The 18,393-nt window shown below is 35.1% G+C and overlaps 2 protein-coding genes and 1 pseudogene across 3 annotated transcripts; all 3 read left to right on the top strand.

The window, feature by feature from the left end:
- Positions 1–3,640: 3,640 nt before the first annotated feature.
- Positions 3,641–8,023, top strand: LOC147401169 (hydroxyproline O-galactosyltransferase GALT6-like). Its single transcript, XM_086442350.1, has 7 exons — positions 3,641–4,712; positions 5,302–5,534; positions 5,620–5,910; positions 6,020–6,148; positions 6,235–6,408; positions 7,295–7,402; positions 7,484–8,023. Exons 1-7 carry the CDS (start codon positions 3,857–3,859, stop codon positions 7,691–7,693), a joined length of 2,001 nt encoding a protein of 666 aa, XP_086298476.1. The 5' UTR covers positions 3,641–3,856; the 3' UTR covers positions 7,694–8,023.
- A 1,558-nt stretch (positions 8,024–9,581) lies between these two features.
- LOC147401170 (Pathogenesis-related thaumatin superfamily protein) lies at positions 9,582–11,537 on the top strand. The gene is made up of 2 exons (XM_086441558.1): positions 9,582–10,449; positions 10,617–11,537. The coding sequence occupies exons 1-2, from the start codon at positions 10,386–10,388 to the stop codon at positions 11,327–11,329; spliced, it is 777 nt and encodes a 258-aa protein (XP_086297684.1). The 5' UTR covers positions 9,582–10,385; the 3' UTR covers positions 11,330–11,537.
- Positions 11,538–15,454: 3,917 nt separating this feature from the next.
- Positions 15,455–18,328, top strand: LOC147401171 (AAA-ATPase ASD, mitochondrial pseudogene; annotated as a pseudogene). Its single transcript, XR_015178199.1, has 2 exons — positions 15,455–15,584; positions 16,503–18,328. The product of XR_015178199.1 is annotated as an AAA-ATPase ASD, mitochondrial pseudogene (transcript).
- The last annotated feature ends 65 nt before the right edge of the window (positions 18,329–18,393 follow it).

Raw genomic sequence — 18,393 nt, forward strand, 5'->3', positions numbered from 1 at the left:
CCTACAAAATCAATTGAGATTAGTTTTATAAAGTTTCTTTCTAAATTATCTTAACTTATTTTGTTCTTATATTTAGTCACTAAGGAAGATAGAAAGACCATTATTAAGATCTTTAGAGAGATGATTTTGTATCAAAAAATTCAATTTTTATTTTTATTTTTATTTTTATAGATTCAATGGTAGGTTCACATGTTTTTTTTTTTCCTTATCTGTTGAAAAAACTTTCTAGATGTGCATAAATTTATTGTTTTATAGCCTTCAAGAAAAGAAAGAAAGAAAAAAGAATTTACTGCATCATGTAGCCAAAAATGAATACAAGCCCAACCAGTGCCTCTTAGATTCAGTATTGGACTTCGTCGACTTAGGCTCAATGGGGATTTAGGTTTGATCCATCATCCAAGTACAACACGTCTCTTTAGGGCTGGGTTCGGGCAGATATTAGGGCTCATCAAGCTTGGTCCAAACCTACCCATTGATAGATCTACTTTCTGGCACATTAATTCATTGGATGCTTGACCCTCCTTTTGTTGGAACCACACCAATTGAAGCCCTAATTAATATACCCACAAACATGCATAAATTCACAAAATTTTATGGTTCAAACTCTTGTACTTACAACTAAACATTTGGAGATTATCATTTTATGGAAAAGAGAAGGAACCACTCCATTGGTGTGGGTTGATTATTTGCAAACCAAATGAAACTCTAGATCCTAAAATGTAACAGTTGGGTTTGGGTAGTTTGATATATAAATTCTCTATTAATCACTATGACCTAATACTCAATACTCGATAAATTCATATTGGTTCCATTGGGTTTGGGCTACACTCGGTCATTCAAATCCGACACATTAACGACAAGAAATGTTTTAAAAGAAATTGGTCGTGGGTCTTAAATAAGTGGATTTTGAAGAAGAAAGAACATTTGGTTAGGTCTAATAGATTCTGATTTTAGATTTAGATTTTAGATTGTAGGAATCAATTTATGAAAATTGATTTCCAAAATCTAGATTTCAGAACTTCATTTAGTCAACCATGTTTCTACAATTGTGACATGTATAATACATCTAGGCTCAAAGACATTGTTTTAGTGCAAAAACACAAGAAAGATATTCAAAAGTGTATGGAAGATGTCTTGTTTTATTTTTAATTTTATCTAATTCTTGATTCAGATCATATATGAAGACTTTTATAATCATACCCAGACCTAACACTGGGTCAGATTCTAGAATTTGAACGATAGAAGTTGATATGAGACTAGGGTTGTACAAAATACTTGTTATCCATCTAAAACCCGACTTAAAAATTTGCTCAAAATCGACCTGAATCCAAAATACCCGAACTGAACTTGACATTGTTTGATTTAGCTATGATTCTTATGACCTAGAATTGACCCATAAAATATCTGATACCCATTACCCATTACTGGATCTCCATAAAACATTTAAAAATGTCTTATAGAATTTGCATATACTCTATATTTTATAAAATTTCCTAATTTAGTGAGATTTATATATTTATAAATATGAACTTTAGTTTAGATTTAAATTTTAAAATTTAAAGTTAAAACTAATCTATTTAATAAATCAAATTTTATATTAAAATATTTTAAATTTTAATATATGTCAGAACCGATACCTAACCCGAACTCCTAAATACTAAAAAAATCGGATTTGGGAAGAGTACGGGTATACTCTTTTGATCTTTACCCATACCAAAAAATTAATGGGTCGGTTCTAGTTTCATGTATATTCGATACATACCAAAAAATTCGGGTCGGGTTTGGTTAGGGTAACCGAATGTGGGATATGGGACAAGGTAAGCTACAAATTCTATGGTTTGTGTGTAATCTGTGGGCCGCACCACCCTAGTGATGATCAAGATGATAGTGACTATATCGTGTTTAAATTCATCCAACGAACCAAATTTAATATGTGGTCAAGCAACATGGGGCCCACCCATTTCTACATTTGGAGTTTCCAAATACTTCTTTAATAATCACAAAATGACAAATACAATAAAGTAAAAAGTTAGTTAATTAAATTAAAAAAAGACATAAAGCAACATTTGATAATGCAGAATTCACTGTAGCCATTATACTACCTAGGTGTATGGCTTATGATGCACCTGTCTTTAATTGTTGCATCTACTTTTAGATTCACAACTTTGAAATCTAACATCATGAGATATGAAGTGCCTCAACCATTTAAAAATGATTCCAAACCAACCAAACCAACCCCCACTCCTGCGTGCGAGCGCGCGACATACAACCCATACATCGTCATCACATAATCATAGATCATTTGTCTCGAGATATATAAAAAAAGATTTGTGTATCCCAAGGCAAATGATTTACAATTTTATGATGGGGATGTATGTTAAAGAGGGACGCCTAGAAATCATTATTTTATATAGTTTGTTAAAGTAGTGTTATTTTTTTTATTTAATTATTTTTTATTCTTTTATAATCTTCAATTTGTGTATTATTTTTTTAAAAGATTGAAATTTCTTCTATATTTAATTGAATTTCTCTACCTTCACATTGTGAATATTGGATAAAAATCACATTCTATTAATATCCACACACTTTTGATGCTTTACTTTAATAAATATTAAGTTTTGAAAGTGTAATTAGCTTAATTGGTAAAGTTTATGAGTGATAATATCATTTATTTCGATTCATTTACTTTCAATATTGAATTATTGGTTTCATTAAAAATAAACACATGAATAAATTAAATAAATTAAATAGAATTTTTTTTTTTTTTTTGCATCAATTCTAAATAATTTTTTTTTTTTTTAATATTAGAAGGCTCCCGATGATTACATTCCCAATCCATCCTCTATTGGTACAATATGATCTGCTTCTGTTGTGAGAATAGCTTGATCGATCCACCAACAACCATTGAATTCATGATTGAAACTCCTCCTCAAAAGTAATTTTTATTTAATTTTTTGAAGTTTTTAAATAATTTTGAGTCCAACTAATCTTACTAAGTTAGTAAGGATTTTCACTCTTATTAAGAGTCTTTGGATTTATCTTGTGACATCAAAAAACATGATCTAATGCTTTACATTTGTAGACGACAAAATTCAAAACAAATTATTTGTTCCTACTCTTCATTGAATTTTAATTTTAAATTTCAAATCTTTGGATTAAGTTCAAAATAATATTTATATATTTATTTATTTAAAATTTTAATGAAATTTACAGGACTATTGTGTTGAATAACTAATATGATAATCCATTTGAGCAAAATAACCCATAATAAATTTAAAATCTTACTAAGATAGTAAGGAAAATGTTCCTCAACAGTTTTTTTCTAAAATCAATGAGATTATTATACGCTGATGGGTTCCATATAATAAACACCATTGATTTGACAGTATTAAATGTGTGTACTAAGGTGGATCCACCTGACTTCAATATCTTTTATATTTTAATCTACCATTACTGATTTTTAATTTTTATGACGGACTTCTCCACGAAAGAAATCTAAATACAATTTAATTTAATTACCAAAAAAGGAATTTCAAACCAACAAGGGCATTAGAAAAAACGTCGGTGGTCGCTTTTCCTGGCCTTTTAAAAAAAATATTCTTTTTTATTTTTATTTTATATTTAAAATATGCAATTTTTATAAATTTGATTTTTGAAGCTCGAGCTTGACAGTAAACGGCTTTCTTCTTCGGCGAGTTCGGAGTTCCTGAACTGCTGACACCTAACATTTATCTTTTTTCTTGGAATTTAGGGTTTTGCCATAATCGAAATTGAAATTCCTTAAAAACCTTTGCTTGAGTTTTTCATGTATAGTGTTTAGGGGTTGAAGATTTGAGGGGTTTTCGTGGGAGAGAAGATGAAGAAGGCGAAGTTCGACACGTTTTTGTCTCTGAGTCGAAGAAGATCGGTTAAGATTTTAATATTTTTAGGATTTCTTTATCTGCTTTTTATGAGCTTCGAAATTCCTTTTGTGTTTCGTAGTGGATTCGCTTCCGTACCTAAAGAGGGTTTCAATGGAGTTCTCAATGACGCTTTATCTCTCCCACTTGAAAGCGAAGAAGAAATGGAGGAGAAAGGTTCCCCAATTCGACCCTCTAATCGGAGTTGGATTCAACCATCTCAGCAGAGAATTCTCAAGAGAAAGAACAAAATCGTTTCAGGTTTGATCTTTCAGAAGAATTCTTCAAACAATACTGAAGATGGGTTTTCTGAGCTTCAGAAGTATGCAAGAGATGCTTGGCAGATAGGGAAGAAGTTTTGGGAAGAACTCGAATCGGGGAAACTTCGTGTCGATAAGGCGGAGGACAACAAGTTGAAGAAGAATCGATCCGAATCTTGCCCTTCTTCAATTTCGCTTTCTGAGTCGGAATTCAGGAACAAATTTAAAGTTTTGGAGATTCCATGTGGATTGACGTTGGGATCGCATATTACGCTTATCGGGAAACCGAATCCACCTCACGTCGAGTACAACCCAAAGATAACCCTTGTGAAAGATGAGGGTGAGGCGGTCATGGTGTCGCATTTTATGATGGAGTTGCAGGGGTTGAAGACAGTGGATGGGGAGGACCCACCAAGGATTCTGCACATCAATCCTAGGTTGAAGGGGGATTGGAGTGGGAAACCAGTAATCGAGCAGAACACATGTTACAGAATGCAGTGGGGTTCAGCTCTTCGGTGTGAGGGGTGGAAATCTAGGGCTGATGAAGAAACTGGTACGGTGTTTTTGACGAACGTCTCTGTTTAATTGCTGCCCAAATTATTATCTTGGATATCAATAACTGGAAAAATTATACCGTTTTTTTTTTTTCTGGGTCAAAACTGTAAGAATTTCTCAAATTTTGGTTCTTTATTGAGTTAGTGAGAGTAGTAGAATTAATAGAAGACATGGGTGTGACAAAATTGAATGGAAGACAAATTTTGTTTCACCCTACCCCCAAATTTTTTGGGTTAAGGGGTTTGATTCTACAATTGGTGTGGATCAAGGTTTAAAATGTTGTATCGATTGAATGTTTTGGTTAGTGAGAAAACCTGTACTGTATTGTTCGGTACATACCCAAAACATTGAATGTTTTGGGGTCAATGTTTCGTATCGGTCTTTGCTGATATGTATCGACCGATACATTCTGATATTCTAAACCATGGTGTCTATGATTGAACTACTTGAATTCCTGGAATTATGCAAAATTAAACTGAACGGAGAATTGATATCTTTTTGCATGATTTCGTCTTCCACTTTACGAAACCCTATCTACTTCAACCGGGGTATTTTTCTTTTTGACTAATTCTTTGGATTATGTGTAGTTGATGGGCAGGTGAAGTGTGAGAAGTGGATCCGTGATGATGACAATCACATGGAGGAATCAAAGGCAACATGGTGGTTAAATCGGCTGATAGGCCGAACAAAGGAGGTTAATGTTGATTGGCCATTCCCATTTGCTGAGGGAAAATTGTTTGTTCTTACCCTTCGTGCCGGCTTAGAAGGTTATCACGTTAGTGTAGATGGGAGGCACATTACTTCTTTCCCATATCGCACCGTGAGTATCTCACAGACTTCAAATTGATATTGGGTTACTGAAAAATCTGAATTATTTCTCACGATTGTTCTTGGTATATTAACAGGGATTCACTATTGAGGATGCGACAGGGTTATCTTTAAATGGGGACATTGAAGTCCATTCCCTATTCGCTGCTTCGTTGCCCACATCACATCCAAGTTTCGCTCCACAGAAACATCTTGAGATGTCAAGTAGATGGAAGGCCCCACCTCTTCGTGATGAACCCGTGGAACTTTTCATTGGTATTCTTTCTGCTGGTAACCATTTTGCAGAACGGATGGCTGTGAGGAAGTCTTGGATGCAATCTAAACTGATCAAATCTTCATACGTGGTTGCTCGATTCTTTGTGGCATTGGTAGGGGTGGGCGCTATGTGGAGTATTTTCTTAAAAAAGGAATTCAATTCATATTTGAACTTGAATTTGGAGACGCTTAAAATTTTTTGGGGATTGATGTTTTGGACAGCATGGGAGAAAGGAAGTGAACGTGGAACTAAAGAAAGAAGCAGAGTTCTTTGGTGATGTTGTTATAGTCCCTTTCATCGATAGCTATGACCTTGTAGTTTTGAAGACTGTTGCTATCTGTGAGTATGGGGTAAGTCCTGATATTAGATTAGAAGTTAGAATTATGTATGTTTTATGTGAGGATATTCACCTTCAAAACCTCTGCATTCTTGTCAGGTTCGTACAGTATCTGCGAGGTCTATTATGAAGTGTGATGATGATACATTTGTCAGGGTAGATGCAGTGATCGAGGAAGCAAAGAAGGTTACTGATGGTAAGAGCTTGTATGTGGGGAACATCAATTACTTTCACAAGCCTTTGCGTTATGGTAAATGGGCAGTGACATACGAGGTATGATTGACCTTTGGATTCTGCTGATACTGAAGATGTTTTTTTATTTTGATATTTATGAAAAGAGAATTACTGATAATGATGTTACATTCGGCTATTGAAATACTGAGATACTTAGTATATTTGCTTGTACCTATGAGTTTACAGTTGAGGATTTGGTTTTCTTGCAGAACAGGAGAAAGAATTTCTAAGTCTTTATATATTTGGAATTTCAAGTCCATGCTTTGTCCTGTTTTAAATCAAAGAAGTTAGAATTTCAATGTCTTCATTCATTTTTTGTTAGAATCCATGCTATTGTCCAGTTTTGCAAGACTAGGTAACCTCTCTAATGAGTTACTGTCAACAGTCGAATTTTATCTAGTATGATTAGAAGAGAGTTGAGCTGCGATTGGCACCCCAACTTTTACTTATTACACCACCACACCCCAATTAAAGATTAAAACATCACAAAGGTTTGGCGCTAAGTATAATCTCAACATCACAAAACATTATAACACTCGTTCAAACAATTTCGGTAGTTGTTTACGATCATGATTAGGCTCATATAAAATCCCAAACTCAAAACACAGAAATCTGGAAAAAAAACAAAAAAAAAAAAAAAGAAAACCAGACAAACAAGAGAGGTTCTATTGGCACCACCCCAACTTTTTACTTATTCTCACCTGTTCAATTATTTTCTTTATTTTTGATTGGGGTGTAATTAGTAAAAGTTGGGGTGCCAATAGCAGCTCTAGATTAAAATTCCAAATTATTCAGAAATTCTCTTATACCATCCAATTAACTGTTTATATTCATGTTATTATGCTTATATGTTTTGTTCTTTTGGAACTTTAAACGGTTTCCATATCTTAATGAGAGTACTCACTACCTTTTCGGGCGGTTTCAGGAATGGCCAGAAGAAGATTATCCACCCTACGCAAATGGCCCGGGCTACGTAGTGTCATCTGACATTGCAGAATTTGTTGTTTCTGAGTTTGAGAAACACAAATTAAGAGTAAGTTACATTAACTCTCACTTTCATTGTTCTTTTATTTAAGTCTCTTTTGCTAATTTGTTGAGATCATGCAATGTGTAGCTATTTAAGATGGAAGATGTGAGCATGGGTATGTGGGTGGAGAAGTTCAGTAACAAGACACCGGTGGAGTATCTGCACAACTTGAAGTTCTGCCAGTTTGGTTGCATTGATGATTACTATACAGCCCATTATCAGTCGCCTAGGCAAATGATATGCATGTGGAACAAATTGCAACAACCGGGGAAACCCCAATGTTGCCACATGAGATGACCACGGTGACAACAATGATGTTCTACCACAATTTAGGTAGGGAGCCCGAGAAGGAGCAAACAAAAAGAAGCAAGTTTTGCAGTTGTAGCACCTTTTAGTGTATATTCTGAAGATGGTTAAGATAGGAATGTTGTTCAAATTCATTAATTATTTCTTTTCTTTTCCTTAAAAAAAAAATTCCTTTGAAGGTTGGAGATTGGAGGAGGGAGGGAGGATATTTCAGGGTTGTTAAGGTCTGGTATATATTTTGAACAACTCTGGGTTCTGTAATCTCTAGTTACACCACATCAGATGGAAATGAATATCATCTAGTTTACATCTTTTATTTCAGGGTTGTTAAGGTCTGGTATATATTTTTTCTTGTATTTTTTGGTTATGAGCTTTGATTCCATATGGGGACAAATAGATTACGAGAGCTGCTATTGGCACCCCAACTTTTACTATTACGCACCAATTAAAAAAAAATAAAGTCAATGGCTGAGAATAAGTGAAAGTTTGGTACCAATGGAAACTCTCTCTCTCTATTTTTGTTTAGATTTCTATTTGTTAGGTATAAGATTTTGTATGAGCCTAATCCTAATTGTAAACAACTGTTGAAGTTGTTTGAATGTGTTGAAATGCTTTGTGATGTTGAGGTAATGATTTGAGCCAAACTTTTGTTATGTATGAACGGTGTCTTTTAATCTTTAATTAGGGTTTAATAAGTAACAGTTGGGGTGCCAATAGCAGCTTCAATAAATAGAGGTTTGACACACACGTGCAGGGGATCATTAACCTTCAATGAATAATGGAGGTTTCCCACGAGGTCTTTACTCAGGTTTAAGTAAGTTTCTCTTCTCTTCCTTTGGTTCTATTTCACAGTGGGCCCAAACAAAAGAATAGAAATGTCAAGGTCTCTTATGAGAAAATAAAGAGCAAAGCCAATCTCTCTTATATTCCCTCATCAACCTCTCATCCATTCTCCTGATGATGTAACACCCATTTTCACCATCCACATAATACACACACTTCTTGTATAAATGACTGCTATGCTATATCCATTGTCGGGTCAATGGGTCCATGATGTTTGTGAGGTCTTGATAATTATGCCCATATTCTTCTTCCAGAGCACTCAATCCAGTGGCAGACAAGTAGTTACAGTGCTGAGCACTTCTCTAACAGTAACCTTTAGCAAGAATCTGTTCTATTCAATATGGCAGACAATAATTTTTGCAGCATTGAGCACCTCTAAAACAGACCTTCAACAAGAATCCAATAATGCGTGTGGGTATTTTTGGTGGATTGGTTGGGTTCGTATCATTTGGTGTCAGAGCTCGCACCACACATCTCGGGTTCAATCTAGGAAGGAGTGACTTGGGGAAAGGGATGCTTGTGAATCAGAAAAAAAAAAAAAGGTACCAAAGTGAAATCCATCACCAAATGAGCACAGGGGACATTAGTGGAAGGGACGACTTGATAAATGAATACCCAAGGCCCGAAGAGAAGGGGACCAAGGTGAAAGCTGCCACAAAGTGGGTTGTTGCAGCATCAACTATGAAGTCTAGTGATATTATACGACCCTAAAGAGATATGGACTTAACTTTCATCAATTTGTCTCATTTATATATTGTGCTATGTTACCATGCTAGGTATTGTCTATACATGACTATCAAATTTTATAAAATTAAAAAAAAATATATAAATTGCTTATTGAAAAGATTTGTAATTTACTTATTTATTTATTTATTAGAATAAACAATTATTATTAGCTAGATATTTGTATATCTTCATATTTTGAATATTCCGAGCATATTAACACATCCATAAAATTACATACATACAAATACAGTTGTCCACGATCTAGTTTCTTGGTTATTTAATTAGTAATTTGTTCGTAAGTATTTTAAAAAATAAAATATAATAATGTGTAAATGTAGTACTTAATAATTTATTTGTTTAATCAATTATTTTATCATGAAGTACATTATATGTAATTAGTACGACACTATTATTGTCATTTCTATATCGGTATCACTTTTTTCGTTGTTGGGTTCTCAAATGCCAACGCATAGTTTAGTGACCTATAAGTATCTTCATCTCATTTTTATCATTTATTATTGTTTTATTGAAAGATTTCTTAATATTTTCATCATTTCAATAAATTATTGTACACTTTTGTAATATTTCGACCGATTACATTGAATGTTTTGCGAATATTTCAGATTGTCTCAAAATGTTTCCATCGAGACTTTCTTGGTCCTGATCACACACATTGCCTCGAGATGAGATTATAAATCTTGGTTAAAAGCAATCAAACATGATTATAAACAAAGCCTTATCCCAAAAGCTTGGATCCGCTGAACTAACCATATTCCTTCATTCAATTATGTCTAAAGCCATATACTTTTTTGGTTCCCATCTCATCAGAGTCTTATAAAAAATCTTATGTTAGTCCATGTGTTATTTAATTTGATCCAATGTTTATATTAAAAATGTTGGATCTGTCTATTTCCCTTCACCTAATCATCTTGATTTTCTTCCAAGAGGGTGATAATGATGAAAGCAAACCTTAAAACTATCACATACTTCTCTCTAAAGATTGCCAGTTTTAATACTTGAAGTACAATCCAAGAAGAAACAACATATTAAATTCTAAATATTCCAACTACAAAAAGCTCATCTATCAACCAATCTGATCCCATTGTAAACCCAAATGAAGCAGCTCAAGCAGTTTACAACATCCTCTCTTCTTCTCCTACTATGGCATTTGTTGTCTGGTAACTCCAAAAACATTGAAGTAAATCTATATAATTATTCTTACACTATCTATAAACTTCTCTAGTTGGATTTTTATTTTATTTTCTTGAATTATGCAAATTCATTTTGTAGGATAGACATTTTCGTAATTGGTTACAATCTAATTCCATCGAAAATGATGGTGCAGGCCATGCCCAAGGAACATTTGTCACGTTATACGTAAGCAACAAGTGCCCCTTCCCCATATGGCCCGCAACTGCATCGAATGCAGGCTCTCCATTGATCGCTGATGGTGGTTTCTTCCTTCCCTCGGGGAAGACCAAGCGCATTCGAGCCCCATACAAATGGAGCGGTCGGATCTGGGCCAGAACTGGGTGTGATTTCACTTCAACCTCCAAACCTGCCTGCCAGACAGGTGACTGTGCGGGACGGCTCGCTTGTGGTGGAAACATAGGTCTCCCTCCAGTTACGCTTGTGCAGTTATCGGTGCAGTCCGATCAGGGTAAGCCAAATTTCTATGATGTCAGCTTGGTTGATGGATACAACCTTCCTGTCTCTGTCTCAGCAAATCCCTTCGAATCCAACTGTTACATCGGAGGGTGCTCAAAGGACATCAATCGTCACTGCCCGCGTGAGCTTCAAGTCTTGAATGGTAATGGAAATGTGGTGGCATGCAAAAGCTCGTGCTTGGCGTTCAATCTTGATGTGTTCTGTTGTAGGAATTATTATGGAAGCCCGGATAAATGCAGAGCGAGCGTGTACTCAAAGATTTTCAAGGATGCTTGTCCCTCTTATTTTAGTTACGCTTTCGATACTCCTTCACCAGTAGTAAGTTGTACTGCTGAGGAGTATTTCATAACATTCTGTCCTTCTAGGTCGGGCAATCACATGCCCAAATAGACGGGACATATTTCGTCCTCGGCCTGTCATTGAGCTTCATACTATTTTGTATTAGAGAATAAGATGCATTGTATTAAGGTGCATGAGATATATTATATCATTGACACTGTATCTCATCACAAATGGAAGGTTGTGTTGGAGAATGATATCTATATAATAAAACACAATGGTGGACCTCACTCGAATTTAATCTCACTATGAATCTCGAGAAAAACTTTTACTTCATTTCCTTTCCTTTTCTAAGGATATCTTCCAACTTGACATCTTTATTTTCTTTTTCTCTTCTACCCCTTTTCAAGAACGTTACTACAAATTAAAATTTTTTTGGCTCATAGAAATGTAAGAGCCACCAATCACATTTACTTGTGTGTATTGAAGGGCATCCCTAATTTACAAAACCAGCCCTATTAGTTACAAAATTACCCTTGCTTGCTTGACGTGGCTCGCATTGAAGAGTCTGTGAGTAGGGCTGGCAACAGGTTGGTTGTGGTTTGGGTAAGACTTCTATTGACTTTATACCCGAATTGAAACAAACACACCTATACCCGATTTCTTACTCGAATTTCAGGATAATACCCAAATCCAAAATTTTACCAAAGTTTTAGGTGGATAATCATACCGGACTTCTTAACCGATTCTTGGGTCACTCAAATTTTTACCTTCTCGTTTGATTTTTTTATTTTACTTTAATAACAAAAATTCTATAATAAAAAATTATTTATTTACATATATTTATATATAAAATATGAAATTATACTTTTGTTGTTGGGTGATGAGGTAGGATATGACGTATATTCATACCCGACCCTACAAAACTTTTGGATAAATGGTATCAGATACTATTACTTGTATTCTTAATTGGGTAGAAAACCTTTCCCATATCCGATTTATTCAGGTCGGATATGTTGGGTAGACGGATATTATCATCTGTGAGCATTGAAAGAAAAAATCATTTGAGCAAAATATCACTTTTACAACTTTATTATATTTCTTCCTTTTCAATGATACTCTTCCAAATTTATTACCTTTCCTCCTCCCCCTTAACCTCAAAGAGGATGACAAACTCTAGTATTTAAATATGTCAATTGGGATATTCTACATTTGTAAGTACTGACAAATTAAAATGTTTTTATTAGGCTAGTTTTCATGTCTTGGTTGATGCAATATTTATGTCATATTGGGATTCATGTATTATTCATACAAGAATCATCAATAAAATTACTTTTCTACATTTTGTAACTCAAATTACATTTAACTTTTATGCATTAATATATCAATGGATTAGATTAGTTTAAGCTTTTTGTCTCCTCTCAGTTTTTATTCTCTCTGTTTTTCACGTTCTTCAGATCTTGGTGTATCTGCTTAGAGGAATAACACACTTGAATGGTTCCCCCCCTTCAATGGGACAAGTACATTTGATTTCATCATATAAAAAATTATTTTTTATGAAGTTCTCTTAATGTTAAATGTCTTTGGTTAGTGATTTTTGTATTTGCAAGAAGCAGCTTTGATGCAAATTGATTATATATATTTGAAACTTTTCTGCATCCATCTTGCAAAGCCCTTCGTAGAGTGTTAATGAAGTGTTGGTGCGAAGCACCATTTTGGAAGTTAGTGTAGAAACTCATGGGCCTAAGTCATCCTCACAAAACCGGCTTGTAAGGTGAGGATTGCCCTAAGTTTATATATAGCTCAAGGTCATGATGCCTAAGAGACGTGGGACTATCGCTCACAGTTTTCATGTCTTGGTTGATGCAATATTTATAAGTGTCTTATTGGGATTCATGTATTATTCATACAAGAATCATCAATAAAATTACTTTTCTACATTTTGTAACTCAAATTCTATTACATTTAACTTTTATGCATCAGTATATCAATGGATTAGATTAGTTTAAGCTTTTTGTCTCCTCTCAGTTTTTGTTCTCTCTGTTTTTCATGTTCTTCAGATCTTGGTGTATCTGCTTAACACACTTATCTTTGGACTCACCATTCAATGGGTCCCATCCTCACTTAATCGTTGACATGGACAAAGGATTACACATTTGTAATTTTTTTCTCTCGAAAAAAAGTAGTCATGAAAGTACATTTGATTCGATCATATAAAAAATTATTTTTTATGAAATTCTCTTAATGTTAAATGTCTTTTGTTAGTGATTTTTGTATTTGCGAGAAGCAGCTTTGATGTAAATTGATTATAAATATTTGAAACTCTTCTGCATCCATCTTGCAAAGCCCTTCATAGAGTGTTAATGAAGGGTTGGTGCAAAGCTCCATTTTGGAAGGTAGTGTAGAAACTCATGGGCCTTAGTCATCCTCACAAAATCAGCTTATAAGGTGAGGATTGTCCCAGATTTATGTGTAGCTCAAGGTCATGATGCCCAGGAGATGTGGGACTATCGCTCACAGTTATATATATACTTATGAAAAGTGACGTGTGGGATGTCGAGGTTCCACAAACGTGGGTAGTTGGGACCTATGTTACTTGATTTGTGGTTCGCCACTTGACAATGAACCTAGTTCGAAGGGGTAGACAGAGGTGAGGGCATTTGTAGGTTGAAATGATGAGTAAGGTAAAAAGGAGATTGACGATAATAGGTTTTGGGAAGGAAAAAAAAAATCAAGTTTTTTTATTTTTTATAGGTTGAAGATGAAAGCATTTGGTCATTTTTACCAGTTTATTAATAAATACGAAAGTCAAAGGGACATGTCATCAGTTTAAAATTTTAGGCCGATGTCTCAAATATTATCATGTGGAGGGACACAAAGAAAAATAAGGAAAATGCAATTCATTTGGTTCGTTGTATTTCATGAACCTAGAGTATTATGAACTGGTTCGGTTCAAATCAATTCACAGTTCGGTACTTTACAATCAAATTAGGTAAGGGAAAATTACTTAAAGGGTCCTCGTGGAGGGACTTGGCATGACATTTATTGGTGAACTCACCATTTTTTTATTTACTATCGAGTTCACTAGTTTTATTTATTGTCGAACTCACCATTATTTACTATTGAGTTCACCACTTTTATTATTTGTCGATTTGACCACTTTTTTACTTACTGTCGAACTCGACTTTTTTTATTTATTGTCGAGTTCACTTTTTAAATAAAAAGTGGTGAACTTGACATTGGTAAAACCCACCCATTTTCAATTTTCAAGTTTTTCGAGTAAAATAGATGGAAAGATGGACACCTAAAAACTTGAGATAACGACTTGTTTATTAGATTTCTACCCAAAAGAGTCATTCTTGATTGATTTTCATATAGAAACAAAGAAAAAAAAGTGAAAAAATCCTTGAAAATGATTTCTTCTTCCTTCTTAAATCCTTTCTGAAGGAATGAAATCTCTGAAACTTGATTGAGATGTCAAAAATTCATTTTATTTAATGAAAACGGTGAGTTCGAACAATTAGGACATTCAATCGTGAGAAATGTGGGAGATGAGGTCCAGGGAGGGACAGTTAAGAAAAAAAAAATTTACTAAATGAATTATTAAGAAATCAACCAAAACTTAAGGACTATTTAGAAAGGATTCCCTCCATGAGGGCCCTTTTAAGTAATTTTCCCATTACATAACCCCCATGGAAAAAAGGCATTTTGAACATCTATGTGATTGTCCCATCAGAGAGGTAAACTATGTTTTACAATTGAAATGAAAGTTATGGAAAAATTAATTTCGGATTCCTGATGGTTTCTTTGTGACTAAACAAATGGGTTCATTTGATTATAAGAAGCTGAGAAGGATCACTGCAGTGGGCCATAATACAACATTTATTAGGCTTTTAATGGGCCGAATTGCATCGATATTGAACATGTAGGGAGCCCAATTTAAGCCCATACATTAATAATAATTGGTGGGCCAATTAATAAACCAAATATGTTTCCAGTAAACGTCTCCTTCGGTTTTACTAATTGGGCCCAGAATTACCAGCCATCTGGACCCCACTGATGGTTACTTTTATTTAGACTACAATTAGTAATCCCAATATGTTAAATTAGAGTTAGAGTTTCTAATTTTAATTTAGAAGTCTCCTAATTAGAAATAAACTCTAATTTTTGTTTGAATTCTTTCCTAACTGAGATCAAACACACTCGCATCTATAAATATGTGTTGGAACGTCAAACCCTAGGCGTGCTCTTCGCTGGAAATTTTGAATTTTTTCTTTTTTTTGGGAGAGAAACTCTCTCCAATTCGGTTCTGCAAGACTTAATTCACTCTCATTGTTCAGAGTTCGTGACATCTCTCTTGAACAAGGTAATTTTTTAAACTTTTCTTTAGTGTTTCTTAATTTTTTACATCGAATTTTCCTTAAAATTTTTTACTTAGTTGTCTGTATAATTGGCTTGACTTGGGATTTAGGTGATTCTCGATTAAATATTTTTTCTCACAAAGATTAGTTTGAAAGAATTTTGGTAGGCCCACGTTTGATCAAGAGTACTGTGTCCTGACACGCCAATAGATGAAGCCGAGTCGTCCATAGTCCATGGGCCATGACCCATGACCCATGACTCTGGTCTTGGAGCTCATGAGGAGATGCTCAGATAACAACAAAGGTATTTGATGGGAACCAAACTAGATATTGGTGAAGATGGGATGGTGGGATGGAAATTTGGAATCTGAAAAAGGTGCCAAAGAAGGAAAAAAAACAAAAAAAATTTAAGAAAAAAAAAGAGAGAAAACTTTGAAGACACGTCAAAGACTTTGAATAAAGTTGACTTTAGTCCATTAAAGAAATTGAGAGAACTTGGAAACTTCCTTCATCTTGATGAGAAAGTAAGGAGATAGGAAGATGAAAAAAAGTGGTCCATCTTGAGTAGAACCAATCAGATAGGGAAACCATGTATGAATAAATACTAAGAGACCCGACCCGTTTGATATGGGCATGGACCACCTAGTATCCAACAGAAACCATTAGGGCCTAATTCAATGGACCTTAGCCCACAAAAATCATGCCCATGACGCCATGATTCTTCAATCCCTTAACCCAAATATACTAACATACAAAATAGGTCCAAGCAGGCTACAATACATGGCCTTCTTCCAGGTATCCCAACTAGCCCAACAACAAAAATCCAGAAAATTACAAAGAAAAAACCAACACACACTTGGTTTGAATTTTGTACAAAAGGAAAGACTCACCCACTTTTTCTTTCCCTCTTATTGTTTTAACAGATTCTGCTGGGCTCAAAGTGTTCCAACAAAAAAAAAGAAAAGAACAGAAGGAATAACCATGACAATGGGAGAGACATGGACTTGGTTAGGATCAACCATCGGTAGCTTCATGTTCATCTATGCCATGTTTCGACAATACTTCCCGCTGCGTCTCCTATCCTTCATAGAGAAGTATACGGACCTATTGGTAGACTTGTTCAATCCATACATTAATATTTCCTTCCATGAATTCACGGGTGCAAATCACAAGCGCAGTGAAGTATACACTGTGATCGAAGCTTACCTTAGTTCCAATTCTTCTAAGCAAGCGAAACGACTCAAGGCCAATATGGGCAAGAACAGTAAAAAACTTCTTCTTAGCATGGATGACTACCAAGAAGTTGAAATTGAGTATGAAGGAGTGAATTTATCGTGGTCTTTGGACAAAATTTTACCCGATTCCCAGACCATCTCTTACTTCTCAGCTCCTGATCAACGGTACTATACGCTCAAATTCCATAAACGGTATCAGGATCTCATCATCGGGTCATACTTGAATCATGTTTTGGAAGAAGGGAAGGCCATTGGAGTGAAGAATCGGCAGAGAAAGCTTTACACTAATGAAGGGAGCGGTGATTGGGATGGATACAAGTCCTCTATGTGGAGCCATGTAGTGTTCAACCACCCTGCAACATTCCAAACTCTTGCGATGGATCCAAAGAAGAAGAAGGACATTATCAACGATCTTGTTAACTTCAGCAAAGCTAAAGACTATTATGCCAAGATTGGTAAGGCGTGGAAGCGTGGGTATCTCCTTTATGGCCCTCCTGGGACCGGTAAGTCTTCTATGATAGCTGCCATGGCTAATCTTCTTGATTACGACATTTATGATCTTGAATTAACGACCGTGAACGACAATACTGAGCTGAGGAAGCTTTTGATTGAGATACCAAGTAAGTCGATTATCATGATCGAGGATATCGATTGTTCATTGGATCTTACGGGCCAACGAAAGGAGAAAAAAGGGGAAGATGGTGAAGAGATTAAGGATCCGGTACTTAAAAAGGCTAAAAAAGAGAGTAAGAGCAAAAAAAGCAAAGTCACTCTTTCTGGGCTTCTTAATTTCATCGATGGGTTATGGTCGGCTTGTAGTGGAGAGCGAATAATAGTCCTTACTACCAACTATATTGAGAAACTCGATCCCGCTCTCATTCGAAGAGGTCGAATGGACATGCACTTAGAATTGTCCTATTGTAACTTTGAAGGTTTCAAGTTGTTGGCTAATAATTATTTGGATCTTGAGTCGCACCATTTATTTGAGAAAATTCAAATTCTTCTCGAAAAGACTCAAATGACTCCTGCTGATGTCGCGGAGAATTTGATGCTCAAAACTGTTACGGATGACACTGAAGCTTGCTTAGAGAACCTAATTCAAGCTCTCGAGACAAAATTGAAGGAGGACGCCGATAAAGCTAAGGCCAAGGAGTGCGAGTGCGAGTCCGAGTCCTCATCAAGCAAGTCTGAGTCCTCGTCCAGCGAGTCATCATCAAGCGATTCCGAGTCTTCGTCGAGTGAGTCATCATCAAGCGAGGATTAATTAATAGAAAATGGGGGTCACAGAGTAGGGAGTATATTTTAACCATACTAATAACAAGGACTCAATAGTGGTAGAACCAATATTTACAATGTCTTAACAAATATTTCATCAATATTTTGATAGATTCGTAGTGTTACAGAGTTTTAGATAGGAGGTAAAGTAATTGGTTACGATTTGTTTTTTGTTTTTATTTATTTTTTTATTTTCTATAAATAAATAAACCTTTTTGGGGATGTTGAGTGGTCTGGCTCTTTGTTTATATATTTATCTTCCATCATGACTCCATCTCTATCTCTATTAGGCTTATTCCAACTA

Source organism: Akebia trifoliata, chromosome 5 (genome assembly GCF_017979445.1).
Source record: "Akebia trifoliata isolate Shusen 1 chromosome 5, ASM1797944v1, whole genome shotgun sequence".
Lineage (NCBI taxonomy): Eukaryota > Viridiplantae > Streptophyta > Magnoliopsida > Ranunculales > Lardizabalaceae > Akebia > Akebia trifoliata.

What these genes read in the sequence shown, in the direction of transcription:
- LOC147401169 (XM_086442350.1), top strand. Translation starts at nt 3,857, where the DNA reads ATGAAGAAGGCGAAGTTCGACACGTTTTTGTCTCTGAGTCGAAGAAGA. An exon ending in TAGGGCTGATGAAGAAACTG is followed by an intron (nt 4,713 to 5,301) that starts GTACGGTGTTTT and finishes GATTATGTGTAG; the next exon opens with TTGATGGGCAGGTGAAGTGT. An exon ending in TTGCTATCTGTGAGTATGGG is followed by an intron (nt 6,149 to 6,234) that starts GTAAGTCCTGAT and finishes CATTCTTGTCAG; the next exon opens with GTTCGTACAGTATCTGCGAG.
- LOC147401170 (XM_086441558.1), top strand. Translation starts at nt 10,386, where the DNA reads ATGAAGCAGCTCAAGCAGTTTACAACATCCTCTCTTCTTCTCCTACTA. An exon ending in ACTATGGCATTTGTTGTCTG is followed by an intron (nt 10,450 to 10,616) that starts GTAACTCCAAAA and finishes ATGATGGTGCAG; the next exon opens with GCCATGCCCAAGGAACATTT.